This window comes from Hylobates moloch, unplaced genomic scaffold, assembly GCF_009828535.3.
Source record: "Hylobates moloch isolate HMO894 unplaced genomic scaffold, HMol_V3 SCAFFOLD_11, whole genome shotgun sequence".
Taxonomy (NCBI): domain Eukaryota; kingdom Metazoa; phylum Chordata; class Mammalia; order Primates; family Hylobatidae; genus Hylobates; species Hylobates moloch.
The window spans coordinates 46,048,731-46,067,793 of NW_026652286.1; the positions used below are offsets into that span (position 1 = coordinate 46,048,731).

A 19,063-nucleotide genomic window follows, 5' to 3' on the forward strand; every position below is an offset into this window, starting at 1 on the left:
TATTGTGCTCGGCAGTTTACATGATTATTCTCATCTTCACAACAACCCAGTAAGTACTATTATCACCTCCATTTTACAGATGAGGAAAGTGAAGTTTCTTTGCTTTAGAATAGAGTCCAAGTACCTCAGCCAGGCATAGAAATCCTTTAAGATCCAGGCCCTGCCTCACCTCGCACCATCCCCTCATCCCTGGACTCTAGCCACAGTGAACTACTACCCACAGGCAGCCTCCTTCACTCAGCGAGGCCTCTGCACACACAGTTTGTTCTGACTAGAACTTTTCCTTGTCTCTATTGCACAATGCCTATTCATCTATAAGGTCTGGCTCTCCTGTCTCTCTTACTGGGATGGCTCCAACTAGAGTTAGGGCAGCTCCCTCCTCGTGGTGCCTCGCGTTCTGTCCACGTCTCATCACAGTACTTGGCACAATAAACTGTCAGTATCTATCTACTTGACTGTCTCCTATCTCATAATGGGAACTTCTCGAGGTAAGGTCTCATTCAAATCTGTCCTTGGCACCCAGCACAGGGCCTGGCACGATTTATTTTTGAAAGAATAGTCAGGAAGGCCTAAGTTAAAGCAGCGCTTAGGGTCTGGGCACATGTGGCAGCTCCTCCATCGGCCATATTCTGAGCACAATTAATACTGACTGCAAAGGCAGCAACATCACGGGCCAGGATCCAGGATGGGCAAGGCCAGGGAGAACTGCACATGAGGAGGTCTATTTTCAATGCTCAGCCTCCAGCCATTGCATGCTTTAATCCTTTCCTAAGCCCATTCTCCCACCCCTAGGTTTTTCTCTGATCTGCATCAAGAATCATACTATGTGGTGTGTACAAATGTTTTCACTCATTTGGTTTTCTCAACAATGTTGTGAAACTGTGATAGTTTAACCCAATCTACATTTACCAATCCCTTCTCTGTGTAGTGCTAGGTCCTGAGGATGCAGAAAAAGACATGGTCCCTGACCCGGGGAGCTTATAGTTTGGTGGGTCAGGGATTTCTGCCTCCATTTTATAGGCGAAGAAATGGGCTCATAAAGATTAAACTATATGTCTATAATCACAAAAATAATTTTGTGGGTCTAGAAGGGTCAAAGTCGGGCTCCCTGACTTCTAGTAGAGGAAGATCTCTAGTCTAGTAAAGCAGCCTGCTTCACCTGCCAGCCATACAGTATTCCCTGCTTGTTGGGATAGCAGGTGAGCTGATCTGGTCAGCTGGTTAGGCTACAGGTGTGAAGGCTGTAGATGGTCCTAAGTGGTTTCCTTTCCCCATAACATGCCAGTCTGTGTTTAAAAGGAGGGCGTGGGGAATGTCAGGTGCCCCCTGTTCCCATCAACAGAACCTTATTGGGGCCTTGGCAAAGTCCATCTCCATGGTGCCTGTTTAGTAAGCGCCATCACTTGCTTTTTTAAAAAAATTTAATCTGGCCAGGCGTGGTGGCTCAAATGCTCTAATTGCAGCATTTTGGGAGGCTGAGGCAGGAGGACTGCTTGAGGCCAGGAGTTTGTGACCAGACTGGGTGACACAGCAAGACCCCAACTCTTAAAAACAATTAGCTGGGTGTGATGGTGCATACCTGTAGTTCTAGCTACTTGCAAGGCTGAGGTGGGAGGATCACCTGAGTACAAGAATCTGAGGCTGCAGTGAGGTATGATAATATCATTGCACTCTAGCTTGGGTGACAGAATAACCCTGTCTCTTAAAAAAAAAAAAAGTAGGCAAGTCACAATAATTGAGCATCAGTTTCCTTACATATGCAAAATAGGGATGATACCTACCTAAAAGACTTGTGATGACTGAATGAAACATGTACATAAAGTGCTAAATGGCAGGGATTTCCTTTCCTCTTTCTCTAGACCCTCTGCTTCTCTTTCAACTGAGATCAATAGTCTCATTCCTTAGATCCCGAGCCTTGCCTTTAGGTGGTAAAATACCCAACAGATTAATTGGATAAATCAGGGTAGACTAGGCTAATGTGCTACCAATGCCTAAACCCAGTTCAAGGCATTATGTTTCTGGGGGCTGGTGTTAATGGTAAAATTGTAGCACCTGTCATGCAGGTGGGGTCTTCTGAAGGAATGGTCTTCCCATGGCCCCCAGTGCATTCCATGAGGGTGGCCACTTGCTCACATTCACACTAGGCTAGTCTAAGCACCTGCATCCAAACCACTTGTAGGAAATGCCAAAGGATACAGCAGGAGGCTCTGCTTTGTGGACGTCTCTGATCCAGTTGTCACTTGCCTCTGCCTGATGTCAGAGGAGTCGATGGGTGGTCCCTTATGGTTTTTCCTTCTGCTCTGGGAGGCTAGATTTAGCGGCAATTTCTTGAAGCTATCAGCAGAGTCACTGAGCTCACTGGTGGCAGCTTCATTCTCAGCTGGGGCCTCTGACTTGGGCTCCTTGTTCTGATCTGCCAGTGGTGAGCTCCATCCAACAAACGTGCTGCTCTGCTGAGCTCCTGAGAGTGTCGGGCATGGGATGGGCTGAGGGTTAGCTGAGGCAGACTCACCACCAACCCTGGCCTTAGAGCCCTCACACTCACAAGCAACAAGACTTTGGCTAGGAGAACCCTGCCTAGGCAGGTGGGGGTTGACAGCCCTTTCTGGGCTGGAGAGAAAGCTACTTTTGACCGTAAGCTCCTCTCTGCAGAAAGTCCCTGGAGAAGGACAAGAGGGGCCTTCCCTCTGCACCTCGTCAGGCTGAGGGCTGATGACCTCACTTGTGTCTGATATGAAACTAGACCAAGGGCTAGTTTTGTCTGTCACCGTGGTGATCTCATTTAAGGTCCTGGGTTCAATGATGTCTTCTTCATAGTCCTCATCACTGTAGGCTGGGCCTCCCTCAGTGTCTTCACTGCCCTGCATTCTTGTAATGGGTACTGTATGCCTCAGGGACTCATGGAGCATTCTTCCTCCATTTGAAGCCTCTTCGAGAGGAGGAGGTGGTGGGGAATCTGTGCCCTTATCTGGAGCTCTTGCCAATGGCTCATCTGGCATTGTGCATCGTTCTTGCAGTGCCTCTGTGTCCTGAGCATCTGGGAGGGTGGTGGCCTTGTTGCTTCTACTCCTGGCTCGGTGAGAACTCAAAGCTGCTTGCGAATCCCTGGTGATAGTCTGCAGATCTGAACAGCAACACATATCACTCTTATTACAAGGTAGGGCCACAGACCCCTCAAATTTCCCACACTAGCCTCTTGCTTCAGAAGCACTCTGGCAATCAGACTTTGAACAAGCCATAAAGAAAATTAGTCCACCCACGATTCAGTGAGACTATATTCAAGGTGGTACAATTTTTAGTACTTTATTCTAATATCAGAGGACCAGAATCTAATCTATAGTTGTGGATACATCTGTGGAAATGCTTTCAGAGACTATCTGCTCACGCTCAGGAATCCTTGGGAGCTGGGAGTCCTGGTGGGCATGTTCATGCTTCCAGTTACTTCAATAACTACCTATATTAAAAATCAAAATGAGAATCCACTTATTTACCTATTTGATGACAGTTATTAAAACTACCCATTTTACTTGGAAAATAAAAGCAAGGAAATATCTATCATCCACATGATAAGGCAGGGAAGATTTACACAGAAAATAGAAGCAGCAGGGTATGCTGGAAAGAGCATAGGCTTTGGAGCTGGTCAATCTTGGGTTCGAATCTGTTGTCACTTGTTAACTTTGTGATCACAAGCAAACTATCCTCTCTGAGCCTATTGATCTGTACAGTGTAATCAACACCACCCACTTCATAAGGTTACAGTAGAGAATACACGAAAGAAATGGGCATACACTGTGTGGTGAATATGTAACCACTTAATAAATAGAAGCTACTAGTCATCTCAAATTATTTTTGGGATGGAATGGGAGTGAATCAATTAATAAATAGACCCAGTAAATGATACATGTTTGCAAGATTATTTGAGAGGAGAAAATTAGGAACTGAAGGCAAATTTGATTCCTGGGGAATAGGGGTCACATCTCTCTCACAGCACCTAACAGAGGGCTCATTCTACAGGAGGTGCTGGCTGTTTAATATTATACATTGATGATTTTCAGGCCTCAAAGGAATGGGTAGATAGACAAAAATGGAACATTACTACCTGTAAATAGGAATAGGCATGGGGAAGCATGTTTAGTTGATCCTAATCCTTTGGCTTGAATATGCTTTCTGTCTCAGAGCAGTCTTCTTGCTTTTTATAAACCTGCCCAGCCTTCAAGGTCATGTTCTATTGGATCTCCTCCAGGAAGCCTTCCCAGATTCACGAGTTAAATAAGATTGCTATATGGCTTTGTTCTATAAGGAAGCACTTAAGAATATGACACTGTGTAATTGTATGTTTACCCCATCAGACTGTGAGCTTCTCAGGGCATGAACCATATGTCTGAATCATGTTGTATCTCTAGGGCCCAGCCTAGCATACAGCTCTGGCTTAGAAAAAACCCCACTCAGTAACTCTCTCAAGTTTCACTCACATCCATTTGTCTGATGGCTTTGTAAAAACAGCATACTGAGGCATAATAGAGGATAATGGAGGCAGGGGCAGGCTTTTGCTGTTTTTTTTTTCGAATGGTTTCCCTGATCTAATCATCTTTCTCTTTTTAAATTCATTCTCCTTGTGAAAACCAGTTCTCATTCAGCCGTCTGTTTGCTGAGAACTTCCCATTTCTTCCAGGATAAACATTAGGCCCCACAGCTTCAATTCTTTTTTTTTTTATTTTGTTTTGAGTCAGAGTCTCATTCTGTTGTCCAGGCCGGGCTGCAGTGGAGCAATCTCAGCTCACTGCAACCTCTGCCCCTGCATTCAAGCGATTCTCGTGTCTCAGACTTCCAAGCAGCTGGGATTATAGGTGCGCACCACCTCATCCAGCTAAGTTTTGTGTTTTTAGTAGAGACGGGGTTTTGCCATGTTGGCCAGGCTGGTTTGGAACTCCCAACCTTAAGTGATCCACTCATCTCGGCCTCCCAAAGTGCTGGGATTATAGGTGTGAGCCACCATGCCTGGCCACAATTCCCTTCTCTCTCCTCTTTTAATATGCCCCTTTAGAAAGATTCCCCTATTTGTTTCCACCTCTACTCCAAACAAGCCTTCATCTGTTTTGCTGTCATACTTTCTTTGTGAGAGGATTTTTCTTTGGTTGACTATAGAATATAAGCTTGATGAAGGGAGATAATGCCTGTCACATCCACCACTGTATCTTCCTGGGACAAATAACAGAATAGTGCCTGGCACAGATGGTGCTCAATAAACACTTGACTGAAAATATCCAAGCAAGTGGAAGTCAAACATAGAGCATTTATCTGAGGCCATGGATACCAACAGGTTAGGTATCTGGAAGAAGAAGACAGAAAGAAGGTTTGTACTTAGTGTCAATCAAGGTGTTTTTCCCTCCCATTAGACAAAGAAAATTGAACTTCTTCATCCTTGTGTAGAATCTATGCATTTCGCTCAAGCAAAAAGAAGTGAGGGCTGAAGATGCTGATCTAGCTGATTTCCCAGTGTTCCCTGAAGCTTGCCTGATAAAGATTTCTAGGTCGTGACCCTGGATCCTGATTCAGAAGGATGGAGTAGGACCCAGGAATCTCTATTTCACAGTAAGTGCCCCGGGTGATTCTTATGCTCAGGCAGGTTTGACAATATTTGCTCTAGAGCAGTCTCAGTTTTGTCTACACACTAGAATTACCTGGGGAGTTAGAAACAATACTGATGCCTGGGTTCCACCTCAGAGATTCTGTTGACCTACAGTACAGCCTGGGCATAGGGTTTTTTAGAAGTCCCTCAATAATTCCAATACACAGCTAAAGTGAGAACCACTGCTCCAAAGGGGTTTTTCAAAGGGTGGACTATGAACCCCTAACATCCAGAATCATCTAGGGTGCTTGTTAAAAGTGCAGACTTCTGGGCTCTGATAATTAGAATTTTAAATATATTTATTGTTTATTATTTTCTCAGAGAGTGGCACAAGTTCAAGAACTGCTGTTGAGGAACCACTCATCTAATCTACCCCACTCTTTTCTTGGCTGGGGAAACTGAAGTCCAAGAAGGGAAAGGACATGTTCAGAGTCAGACTCTAAGTCTGTACCAGAAGCCCATCAAGGACCTGGGTCAGTCCAGCGCTCTTTCCATTGCCCCATGTTGCTGTGCCGTACTATTATGTCCCTCCTTTTCAAAAGCAAGATGGGTAAAAAAAAAAAAAAAAAAGGGAAGAGGGTGAAAACAATTGGTCTCTATTTGTCATAGGGGCTTGTCTGAAGGAACACATTCAAATGCTTTTTGAATTAGCACCTAGTGACCATAACATCTCAATAAGAAAGGATCTGAGTCATACCCGTGATTAAGGAGCTGACTTGCAACACCAGGTTACTGGATTTCTCCAGGATACACTGGCTCCCAGGGTCTAGGCTGCTGGCACCTGGCCCAAGATGGTCCCTACAGCTCTCCTGGTGCTGTGAGATGGCCGTTTGAGTCTGAGGGCTGAGGGGTAGGAAAGGCTTGGTGAGCTTCTGGCTGAAGTACTTCTGGATCTGATCAAGCTCACTAAGATTCTTCCTATAAACAAAAGGGGGAGAAGAAGACAAATGGGTAATTCATGGAGATTACGAACATCTCTTATGTCCCCTGGACACTACCGCTTGAGCCAAAGCCTTAATACCTCTCACTTGGTCTATTAATATACTAAGGCCCTCTCTCTCCAATCCACCAACTCAGCCTTCACTCCTCTGACTACAATCCTGCTGCTGGGGGCAACTTTCTCCCCCTTTTGTCTGTCTAATGCGATTTCTCATCTGATGTCCAGCAAAAATGCCACTTCCTCAGAAAGGAACCATTCTCGACCATCATTCCAGTCCTTATTTCTCTTTACTTTGATAGAATAAAGCCCTACTCTGCACTAACACTGTCGTTTGCTACCTCATAACCATTCCTGATCCTTCAGGCAAGCAACTTCTAAAAAGCCTTCCCTGACTCTCTAAATTAGTTTAGGGGCTCCTCTTCTGTGCTCCATAGTTCCTTCTGCACTCTTCCATCACATCACTATTTAACACCTATTTCCCCTGATCTACGGTGAGCTCTGGGCTGATTCCTTTACGTCTACTGCACCCAGCATAGTGCTTGGCACAAAACAAAAGAATGTTGGATGGATAAAAGGACATAAATAAGTGATTTTAAAAATCTGTTTAAAAGCCTTTAATAGGGCCACATTCTCACCATTCTCCAATAAGAAATCACACCAACCTTCCATTGCATAGGATTTTGTGTTTATGCTTTTAAACATATTATCTTGTTTAATTTTCAGCTAATCATATGAGATCAGTAATTATAAATAAGCAACTTGAGTTTCAGAGAATTTAAGTGACTTGTCCAGAGCAGGGAGCAGTATGTAGCTACTCAGAATTTGAGACTCCAAGTCCTATGCTTTTTCCATATGAGATGGGCTCTGTTTCAGCTGGGTTCATTCCTTCCTCATACTTCTGCTGATACTGGAACCTCAGTTCAAGCAACTCTCTGCTCTGTTTCTATTCCATTCAACTTTTAAGGTTGCAGCTCACATTTCTTCTTTTCAAAGTCCATTATCCCAAATCGTTGCACCACCTGTCCCTTAAACACCTTCACACTCATCATTTCACAAATCAAACCTTTTCTTAGATTTTCCCTTAATTGTCTCATTATATGTTAATTCAGTTTCCCTAAGCAGGCCATGGGCGTCTCAGAATAGAAGATATATCTCAAATTTCTCTATTTCCTTATTACACTCAATGTGCCTGGTACAATCAACACAACATGGACACCAAATACCTGTGACATGAACTGAAAGTATTTCTATCCTTTTGTTAGAAACAGTCTGTGTGTCTTAGAGGAAAATCCAAATGACAGGACAAAGTTGATCCTTATTCTATCACTAGAGGCCAAGACTCAAGTCACAGTGGTGTGTACCAAATCACTTAGGTGTCTATATCATGGTATATGCCACATGGATAAACATCTGCAGGAGGAACATGCAAACAAATGTAACTTGGGGTAGCTATGGGAAATAAGCAAACCTACTGGTCTTGTTAGACCAGTGTACAACTATGTAGAACCATGGCATATCAACCTATGAACACCAAGCTGTAATTTGCTCATCTGTGAAACACAGGTTTATTAATACTTGCTCTGCAGGCCTGAAATGATAGCTGTGATTCAAATGCAGCACTGTTAAAGGGCTCTCTGAATCCAAGGAGGTAATGCAAATTGATCTTACCTTGTTTCACGCCCATTTGGTAAAGAATTCCTCTAGACAGTAGTTCTGAAAGCCTAGTTCTAGGAACAGCTGCAGCAGCATCACCTGAGCTTGTTAGAAATGCAGAGTCTCAGGCCTTATCCTAGGCCTACTGAATCAGGCACTGTGTGGATGTGGGTCCTAGCAATCAGTGCTGTAATAAGCCCTTCATGGGATTCTGATATACACTAAATTTTGAGAACTACTGTCCTAGGGCAGTGGTTTTCAACCTGGCAATATTGTCCCTCAGGATACACTTGGCAATGTCTGGACACATTTTGGGTTGTCACAAGTGGGAGAGGGGTGCTACTGGTATGTAGCTGGTAGAGGCCAGGGATGCAGCTAAACAACCTACAATGCACAGAACTGACCCTCAAAACAAAATATCTGGCCAGAATGTCAATTGTGCCAAAGTTGAGAGAAACTACTCGAAGGTGAAGGAGTTTCTTTTTTTAAGTGGGTTCCAAATAGGTTATGTGAATGACCCAATAAAATACAACCAAATTGTCAATGGTTTCACTTAAACAGCCTACAATCTCTAGCATCTCACTAATATGAAGATAAGAATCTGAACATATTGGCCGGGCGCGGTGGCTCACGCCTGTAATCCCAGCACTTTGGAAGGCTGAGGCGGGTGGATCAACAGGTCAGTAGATCGAGATCATCCTGGCTAAACAGTGAAACCCCGTCTCTACTAAAAATATAAAAAATTAGCCGGGCATGGTGGCGGGTGCCTGTAGTCCCAGCTACTCGGGAGGCTGAGGCAGGAGAATGGCGTGAACCCAGGAGGTGGAGCTTGCAGTGAGCCAAGATCGCGCCACTGCACTCCAGCCTGGGGGACAGAGCGAGACTCCATCTTTAAAAAAAAAAAAAAAAAAAAAAAAAAAAAAAAGAATCTGAACATATTACTTCTTTGTAAAATAAGTTTGGGCAGTTTCCCATAGTCTATAGCAGAAGTCCCCAACCTCTGGGCTGTGTTCGTGGCCTATTAGGAACTGGGCCGCACAGCAGGAGGTGAGTGGGGGCAACTAAGCGTTACCCCTGAGCTCCGCCTCCTGTCAGATCAGCAGCACCATTAGATTCTCATAGGACCGCAAACCTTACTATGTACTGCTCATGTGAGGGATCTAGGTTGTGCACTCCTTATGAGAATCTAAATAATGCCTGATGATGGGAGGTGGAACAGTTTCATCTGGAAACCATCCCCCACCCCCACCCTCACCCTGCCCCCTGTCTGTGGAAAAATGGTCTTCCACAAAACCAGTGTCTGATGCCTAAAAGGTTGGGGACTGCTGGTCTATAGCACTATTGATCAATTTTTAACTTTTCTCATTAACCAAAAAGATTTTGTCGATGTTTCTTTTTCTGAGTTTGCATTATGAAATCAAAGAATAGGTTAGTTTTTTTTTTTTTTTGTTCAAATATAAAGTCTTTTGGCTGGGCGTGATGGCTCACGCCTGTAATCCCAGCACTTTGGGATCACGAGGTCAGGAGTTTGAGACCAGCCTGGCTAACATAGTGAAACCCCGTCTCTACTAAAAATACAAAAAATTAGCTGGGTATGGTTATGGGCACCTGTAATCCCAGCTACTTGGGAGGGTGAGGCAGAAGAATCGTTTGAACCCGGGAGGCAGAGGCTGCAGCGAGCCGAGATTGCACCACTGCACTCTAGCCGGGGCGACAGTGCAAGACCCCATCTCAAGAAAAACAAAAACAAACAAAAAAAGCCGGAAGCCGCAGTGGCTCAGGCCTGTCGTCCTGGCGAATAAGGAGGCAAGCAAGGCCAGGTGTTCGAGCCCAGCCTGGGCAGCATAGGAAGCCTTTATCTATAACACACACACACACACACACACACACACACACACACACACACACACACCCCTTTTAAACATTTTTTCCTTAAATTTTACATACTCTCCTCCTTTCCTTCCTCTATCACTTATTCACTTGAGAACAATTGTTTATTCACTTGAGAACAATTGTTCTAAGGGTAATAATTCTTAGTCTGACATTCAAGGACCTTCATGATCTGACTCTTAAAAAACTCACCCTGCTTCTTGCATCTTATGCTCAGCTTTTTCCTACATGCACTGCTGGCATTTCCCCAAACTTGACTTGCCCCTGAGCCTTGGCATAAGTTCTTTCTGCACAAAATGTCCTCCAAAGACCAGTTCAAATGTGACTTCTTTAAATCTTTCCAGGAATAATCCAGAATATTAGGCATTCCTCTGTCTACTCTTGGCCAGGAAAACTGCAGCTCTTACTACCCTGCATTATAATTATTTGGCAACATGGCTATCTCCTCCACTGAGATGGGCAGAGCAAGGATTGGAGGTCAAGTCTATCTGACCCTGAAGCTGTGTCCTTTCCACTGTGCCACACTTTTCATTAGATAAGCTAGGGGCTGATCTAGCTGATCTATCATCGCCCTTTCAATTCTTACAGCGATTCTCTGGCTCAGGTGCTAACTAAACTAAGAAAGGAACAGAAAACAGTTAACAGGACAGAGGCTGGTGTGGAAGAAGTCGATGGTTGTGAGGTTGTGAGGGCGGTTATTATTAAGTTTTGGTGAACAATCTGAAGTTCCTGCATTTACAGATGGATCAATAACAGAGCCCCCTGAAGGAATGGAAGGTCCCAAGCTGATACATATTCATCTATGAGGAATCCCAGGAGGCTCCAGGGTCCAACCTGATACTAACATGCAAAAGGGCCCTCTACTAATGTTTCTAGGGCGGTGGCAGGTGATAGAAAAGCAGTAATGCACATTGCCATTTCTCATTCACCTTGTGCCCCACTATGGTTTCCTGTGTCTTTTCTCAGCAGAGCCTCACCTGAGAGAAGTCAGAATGGAGGTTTGGGAGGACAAAGGTGATGTGGTCAGTTTGTCATCACATGGCAAGAGTGCCTCTCCCTGAAGATGCAGGGATTCATGAAACCGGCGAATGTTCTGCACATGCTCTTCATGGCGTGATGCTTGGCTTCTTGTGGTACCACTTCCGTCAAAAAAAAAAAAAAAAAAAAAAAATAGGAGCAAAATAAATTCCCAACCAACAAGAACACTGCTAGTGTGACAATAAACACATACTATCCTGAAATGGAATGCAAATCTATCCCCACTATCACAGTTCTGGCCTTATCATCTCTTGCTTGGATTATAAATGTCTCCAAAATAATCCTGTCTTCAATCTTGCCTACCTCCTTTTAATCCATTCTTCACAACAAGCAGAGTGATTTTTCTAAAACATAAATCTGGCCGGGGGCGGTGACTCACGCCTGTAATCCCAGCACTTTGGGAGGCTGAGGCGGGTGGTTCACTTGAGGCCAGAAGTTCGAGACCAGCCTGGTCAGTATGGCAAAACCCTGTCCCTACTAAAAGTACAAAAATTAGCCGGGTGTGGTGACGGGCGCCTGTAATCCCAGCTACACCAGAGGCCAAGGCAGGAGAATCACTTGAACCTGGGAAGTGGAAGCTGCAGTGAGCAGAAATCATGCCACTGCACTCCAGCCTGGGAGACAGAGTGAGACTCTGGCTTAAAAAAAAAAAGCCCCCCAAAACCAAAAACCATAAAACTGAAGTAATAATAACAAGAGCAACAATAACAACAATATATTTGGCATCCTTATTATATTCCAAGCCCTGCTGTAAGCATTCAACATATATTACGCCATGTGATCACCACCATTCCTTTCTAGCTTTGGCTTTTAAACAAATCTCAAATTCCTGAGCATGATATTTAAGAACATGACTCCAACAATCTTCTTTAATTCACAGCTTTATTGAGATATAATTCACATGCCATACAATTCACCTATTTAAAGTGTATTATTCAATGGTTTTTAGTATATGCAGAGTTACATAACTGTTACCACAATCAGTTTTAGAACATTTTTACCACTCACAAAACAACCTCATACCCATTAGAACCATTCCACATTTCCTGGTCCTATGCAACTACTAATTTATTTTCTGCCTCAATAGGTTTGCCCATTCTGGATATTTCATATAAATGGAATCATATAATATGTGTTTTTGGTGACTGGCTTCTTTCATTTAGCATAAGGTTTTCAAGCTTCATCTGTAGTATAGCATGTATCAGTCCTTCATTCCATTTTACAGCTGAATAATATTCTGTTGGACAGATACGCCCCATTCTGTTTATCTTCTCCTCAGTTGATGGGCATGAGTTCTTTCTACTTTTTGGTTATTAGGAATAATGCTACAAACATACGTGTACAAGTTTTTGTGGGGACATTTGTTTTCATTTCTTTTGGGCATATAACTAGAAGCAGAATTACTGGGTCATATGTTTACTCCATGTTTAAGGAACTTCCAGATTATTTTCCAATGCACTTGCAGCATTTTACTATCCCACCAGCAATGTATAAGGGTTCCAATTTATCTACCCCTTCCTAAGGCTTGAGATATCTTTTTTTTTTTAAGTACAGTCAACCTAGTGGATATAAAGTGGTACCTCATTGTGGTTTTGATTTGCATCTTTTACTGTGATTACTGGCCATTTGTATATCTTTTTGAAGAGATGTCTATTCAGATCCTTTGCCATTTTTAAACTGGTTATTTGCTTTTTATTATTGCGTTCTAAGAGTTCTTTATATATTCTATATATTATTTTGAGACAGGGTCTCACTTTGTCTCCCAGGCTGGAGTGCATGGCTCAATGCAGCCCTGACCACCTGGGCCCAAGTGATCCTCCCACCTCAGCCTCCTAAGTAGCTGAGACCACAGATGTGCACCACCAAGTCCAAGTAGTTTTTAAATTTTTTGTGGAGTAGGTTCTCACCATGTTGCCCATCTCTATAAAAAATAATAACATGGTCTTGCCCTCCTGAGTTCAAGCGATCCTCCCACCTCAGCCTCCCCAAGTGCTGGGATTACAGGTGTAAGCCACTGCACCCAGTCCCCTTTATATGTTCTAGATATAAGATCTATAACTGGCCGGGCACGGTGGCTCATGCCTGTAATCCCAGCACTTTGGGAGGCCGAGGCAGGTGGAGCACAAGGTCAAGAGATCAAGACCATAGTGACCAATATGGTGAAACCCCATCTCTACTAAAAATACAAAAATTAGCTGGTGTGGTGGCATGCACCTGTAGTACCAGTTACTAGGGAGGCTGAGGCAAGAGAATCGCTTGAACCTGGGGGGTGGAGGTTGCAGTGGGCCGAGATTGTGCCATTGCACTCCAGCCTGGTGACAGAGCAAGACTCTGTCTCAAAAAAAAAAAAAAGATCTTTAACTTGCAAATATTTTCTCCCATTCTATGGGTTGTCATTTCCCTTTCTTGATGGTATCACTTGCAGTGTAAAAATTCCTAGTTTTAAAATTTTATTTATTTTTATAATTTCAATTTGTATTTTAGATCTGGGGGTGTATGTGCAGGATGCTGACGTTTGGGGTTTGAATGATCCCATCACCCAGGTACTAAGCATATTACCTAACAGTTTTTCAGCTTTTGTCCTCCTCCCTTTCTCCTTCCTTTAGTAGTCTCTAGTTTCTTTTGTTGCCTTTTTTATGTCCACGAGTACCCAATGCTTAGCTGCCACTTATAAGGGAGAACATGTGGTATTTGGTTTTCTGTTCTTGTGTTAATTCGCTTAGGATAACGGCCTCCAGCTGCATCCATGTTGCTGCAAAGAACATGATTTTGTTCTTTTTTTTTTAATGGCTGTGAGAGTTTTTAATTTTGATGAATCTAATTTTTTTTCTTTTGTTACTTGTGCTTTTGGTGTCATTTCCTAAGGAATCATTGTCTAATCCAAGCTCATGAAGATTTACTCCTCTGCTTCCTAGGAAGAGTTTTATAGTTTTAGTTTTTACATTTAGATATGTGACCCATTTGAAGTTAATTTTTGTGTATGGTGTGAGGAAGGGGTCCAACTTCAATCACTTGCATGTGGATATCTAGTTGTTCCAGCACCATTTATAGAAAAGGCTAGTCTTTCCTTATTAAATAGTCTTGGCATCCTTGTTGAAAATTAGTTCACCACAGACACATGGGTTTATTTTGAGATTATCAATTCAGTTCCACTGATTTATATTTCTATCCTCATTCCAGTACTGTTTTGCTTACAGTAGCACTGTAGTAAGCTTTGGAATTAGGGACTCTGTTCTTTTTCAAGGTTGTTTTGCCTATTCCATGTGCCTTGAATTTCCATATTAATTTTAAGATCAGCTTGTCCATTTCCACAAAGCCAGCAGGAATTTTGATAGGGATTGTGTTGAATCTGTAGATCAATGTGGAGAATATTGCTATCATAACAATATTAAGTCTCTTAATCCATAAATATGGGATGTCTTTGATTTTATTTAGACCTTTTTCAATTTTCTTTTCTTCTTTTTTTTTTTTTTTTTTGGCAGAGAGGGTCTTACTCTGTTGCCTAGGCTGGAGTGCAGTGGCATGAACATGGCTCACTGTAGCCTTGACCTCCTGGGCTCAAGCAATTCTCCTGCTTCAGTCTCCCGAGTAGCTGGGACTGCAGGCGTGCACCACTATGCCTGGCTACTTTTTTTGATTTTTTGTAGAGATAGGGTTTCACTTTGTTGCCCAGGCTGATCTCGAACTCCTGAGCTCAAGCAATCCTCTCACCCTGGCCTCCCAAAGTGCTGGAATTACAGGCATGAGAGACCACACCCAGCCTCAATTTCATTTTTGGTTATTCATTGTTGATATATAGAAATACAATTGATTTTGCTTATTATGTTTTAAAAGTTTCTGTTTCAGTTTCTAATATGGTAAAAATTGATAGATATAACCCACATAAACAAACCTGTTTGGGTCATCACTAATTTTTAATAGTATAAAAGGGTTTTTAAGTGAAAATGTTTGAGAACCACTGCTTTATTAATGTGTAACTGATATAAAGTAAACTTTACATATTTAAAGAATACAATTTGACGAATTTTAACAATGTATACATCCAAAGAAACCATTACCATGAGATAATGAATATATCTACCACCTCCAAAAGTTTCTTCTTGTCTTTTCCAATTCCTTCCTCCTTTCCTCCTTATCCACCCTGCCTTGTCCCTAGGCAACCACTGATTTGCTTTCTGTCACTATAGGTTAGGATGCATTTTCTAGGATTTTATATAAATGGAATCATATACAACGTACTTTTTATTTTTTTTAAGAGACAGGTTCTCGCTCTGTCACTCAGGCTGGAGTGCAGTGGTGTGATCATAGCTCACTGCACCCTTAAGTACCTGGGCTCAAGTGAGCCTCCTGCCTCAACCTCCTGAGTAGCTAGGACAACAGGCAGGCAAATTTTAAAATTTTTTTGTGGAGATGGGGTCTCACTATGTTGTCCAGGATCATCTTGAACTCCTGGCCTCAAGTGATCCTCCCATCTCAGCCTCCTAAGGCACTGAGATTAAAGGCCTGAGTCATCATGACTGGTCCAATGTACTCTTTTTCGTCTAGCTTCTCTTTCTCAGCATAATTATTTTGATATTCATTTTGTTGTCTATCAATAATGCATTTCTTCTTATTTTTGAGTAGTATTAGTATTTCATTGTATGGATATACCACAATTTGGTTATTTGTTCACCTCTTTGTTGATGGACACCTGAGTTGTTTACAGTTTTTGGTTATTACAAATAAAGCACAAAGACCAGAAAGTCTGGAAACTGCTGTTCTAGGCATTTTGCATGTATTATTAGTAATAAAACCTCTCTCTTAAGGCTGCTGTGAAAATGCAATGAGCTAATGTATACAAAGTCCATATAAAAGTGAGTTTAGATTAGTAAATGAGAATAGATTCCCATTTACTCTTCATAACAGCCCTTGAGGTACTATATTATTTTCATCCTACAAATTAGAAAGCTAAAGCTCAGAAAACTAAAGTAACTAGCCTCAGGTCACATGTAGCTAGTAAGTAGTAAAGCCAGGATAGGATTCCAGATCTGTCTGATCTCAAAGCCCACTTCACCACCCTGTCCCTTGAGCAGGGCAGGGTCAGGAAGAGCTGGATCTCTGGTAAGATGGTTAGAGAGGGAATTATAGCCTAGCCTTAAATGGCTATCTGTATATAATACGACACTTCGATGTGGCCCTTCTGAAGTGGTAACAGGGACATCTTTATGTGGACAAAAGGCACGCCATTAAACTTCTAGCTTTTAAAATTACTAAAGGGTGGGCACTAGAGATACCCTCATCCTACCCATATGTACCACTGATTGGGTATGGTCAAAGTGACACTTATAAAAGAGACAACAAAGGAATTATCTAAAATCTGGGATCTAGGAATTGACAGATACATAGCTCTCTTTGTACACAGGACCAAGGATCTCTTCATGTGGTGATCAAGTAGAAAACTATGTAGCCCTGTATTGGGCCTTAGAGTGGTTACATGATATTAGTGTCTTCTTGGAATAAAAAGGTCTGCTCAGTAACTGCTCTTGTAGGAAGGGCTGCTGTAGGGGAAGATTCCTTGCCCTTTCCCTGAGCTGAAGAGAAAGACATAGGAAAGACTCTGGTGTAGGCAGCGGGGTGCTTCAAATGGTACTAGGGCCTGTAAAGAGGTAGAACGGAAAGCAGCAACCTTATACTTAGACCCTGTCCTTGTATAGGATGGAACATGCTCTAGCCCTGAGAGCCATACGCATGTTCAAGGCTGGCTTAGTGAAAAGGATGGACCAGTTGCTTTTTGTAAAATAAACTGGCACATAGTTTTAGGAGGGGAAAGAAGATGTATTTCTCACATAGTTGATGACTGAATTTAGGGATAAAGGTTAAAGGCCTTTGAGGATAACAGAAATTTTTCCCTTGTACTGAACTGACCCTTCTGATAGCAGTACAAATTCTAGCTCCTATCTTATAAAAACTTTGTTTTCATAGGATCTTGGGGTTTTTGGAGTTGTGACAGAAGATCAACAAAGCTCTTACCCTGTCTTGTTTTTTCCTCTAATAAAGGAAAGACAGAAATGATAAGCCAGTTCACACACTTCCATTTTTCAACCCCATTTCTTCTCATCATCAAGAATTCACTCACCTCCCAGGAGAGGAGAAATCAAGTTCCTTTGAGGAGGCAAGAGCAACTTGGTCTAGGGTCTGCCTTGCCATGTGGCTAGAGAATGCAGCATACATATCAGAGGCAGGGAAGGAAAAGGGACTGTATATTGGGATCTGTAAACACAACAACAAAAATGGTACACTTGTCACCATAAACCCATTCGTAACAAAGCAGTATATAAATAAATTTGTAAAATTTATTGTGTGCATTTAATTTACTGAATACTTTGTGTTAAACACTGTGCTAAACGATTTACATACATTTTCTCATTTATAATCTTATGAGGCAAGTATTATTATTATACTCATTTTACAGACTATGCTATCAGATTGCTTTTCAGTTGCTTTATCTATATTTATGCTCTTGTTCCTCCAGCTATTAATACACTGTAAATGCCTGGATGGAAATCATTTTACATTTACCTTACATATGAGGATAATCTGGCTGTGAAATTTCTTGTCTTAGGACTACCAGGGTTGGGCTAAAGAAATGACCTTCCTATATAAGGACCAACGAACTCTGTTTTCTTATGCATGCTTTCATTCAGTATTTATGGATGACCACTCTGTGCCAGACCGTGGGCCAGGCACGAGAGACAGAGAGATGAATAGAAAACAGTCTTTGCTTTGATAGAGCTCCCGTATTTTTGATAGTCTGGGAAATTCTTCTTTCTTTTACAGTTAAACTCCTTGAAAGAGTTGTCTATGCTTACCGTCATCAATTCCCCTCTTCACATTCTTTTAATTATTTTTTTAAATGAAAGACTAATGATATCAATGTAACAGAGTTGAAAAACAAGTCAATTGATGACAACCTTGTTTTATTTGGAAACTGAGATATAATTAATGTATTATACAATTCATCCTTTTAAAAAGCTCAATTCACTGGTTTTCAGTGTATTCAAAGTTGTGCAACCATCACTACTAATTCCAGAACATTTTCATCACCCCAAAAGGTCAGGAGGCTGTTACGAGACACAAATAGTATATAACGTATTCTATAAGCTGGAAAGTGCCAAACATGAGTAAAGGATGTTCTTATAGGTCAGTACAATTCATATTGGTTAGGGATGTGAATCTCCATACCTACCAGTGATTTTGAGGTCTCCACTCCACGCCTTGCTTGCTTTTCTTCTTTGAAGTGTATCAAACTCTCCAAAGGGGAGACAGCAACTTTTATCTGCCCCTGGCACTCTCCACTGAAGTCCGTGATGTTGTACCAGCCACAGACAAACTGGAAGCCAGAGAGAAGTGGGGAGAGGTCCACCGAGGCAAAGCCAATCACCCTCTCCTCATCTGTAGAGGAAAGAGAAGAGCTGGGCAATGCGGCTAGGCATGTCCTGCCACTGAGATTAGAGGCTGCACACAGAGAAGCTGATTCAGGGGATGGAGGAGTTTAGTGATCCCAAAGCCATCAGAGAAGACAGATAATGAAGTTGAGAGAGACTGGCAACCAAAGCCTGCCTTCCCTGTTAGGAATTCCCTTTCTGTACGGTGGGAAAAAGCTGGCAGGCCTGCACTTCATTCTCTCTCTCTCTTATTTTGAAAGAGATGGGGTCTCACTCTGATGTCCAGGTTTCAGTCCAGTAGCATGATCATAGTTCACTGCAGCCTCAAACTCGCAAACTCAAGCAATCCTCCCTCTTCAGTCTCCCAAGTAGCTAGGACTATAGGCACACACCACTATGCTCAGCTAATTTTTAATTTAATTTTTTTGTTGAGATGGGGTCTCACTATGTTGCCCAGGTGGTGTTGAACCCCCAGCCTCAAGTGATCCT

At 42.4% G+C, this 19,063-nt stretch overlaps 1 protein-coding gene across 10 annotated transcripts in view; it reads right to left on the reverse strand.

Moving 5' to 3' along the window:
- The window catches only part of C2CD3 (C2 domain containing 3 centriole elongation regulator), a 164,046-nt gene that overhangs the window by 18,392 nt on the left and 126,591 nt on the right, over positions 1 to 19,063 (reverse strand). For 6 of the 10 annotated variants that reach the window (XM_058446740.1, XM_058446742.1, XM_058446744.1 and 3 more), the window contains 5 exons: positions 18,376 to 18,581; positions 17,266 to 17,399; positions 11,090 to 11,251; positions 6,327 to 6,547; positions 2,197 to 3,124 (listed from right to left, as the gene is read on the reverse strand). In XM_058446740.1, the coding sequence (XP_058302723.1) occupies positions 2,197 to 3,124; positions 6,327 to 6,547; positions 11,090 to 11,251; positions 17,266 to 17,399; positions 18,376 to 18,581 (1,651 nt within the window). Of the gene's footprint in view, positions 1 to 2,196; positions 3,125 to 3,287; positions 3,455 to 4,538; positions 5,330 to 6,326; positions 6,548 to 11,089; positions 11,252 to 17,265; positions 17,400 to 18,375; positions 18,582 to 19,063 lie in introns of those variants that run through there. The other 4 variants (XM_058446745.1, XM_058446746.1, XM_058446741.1 and 1 more) reach the window with 4 other exon arrangements.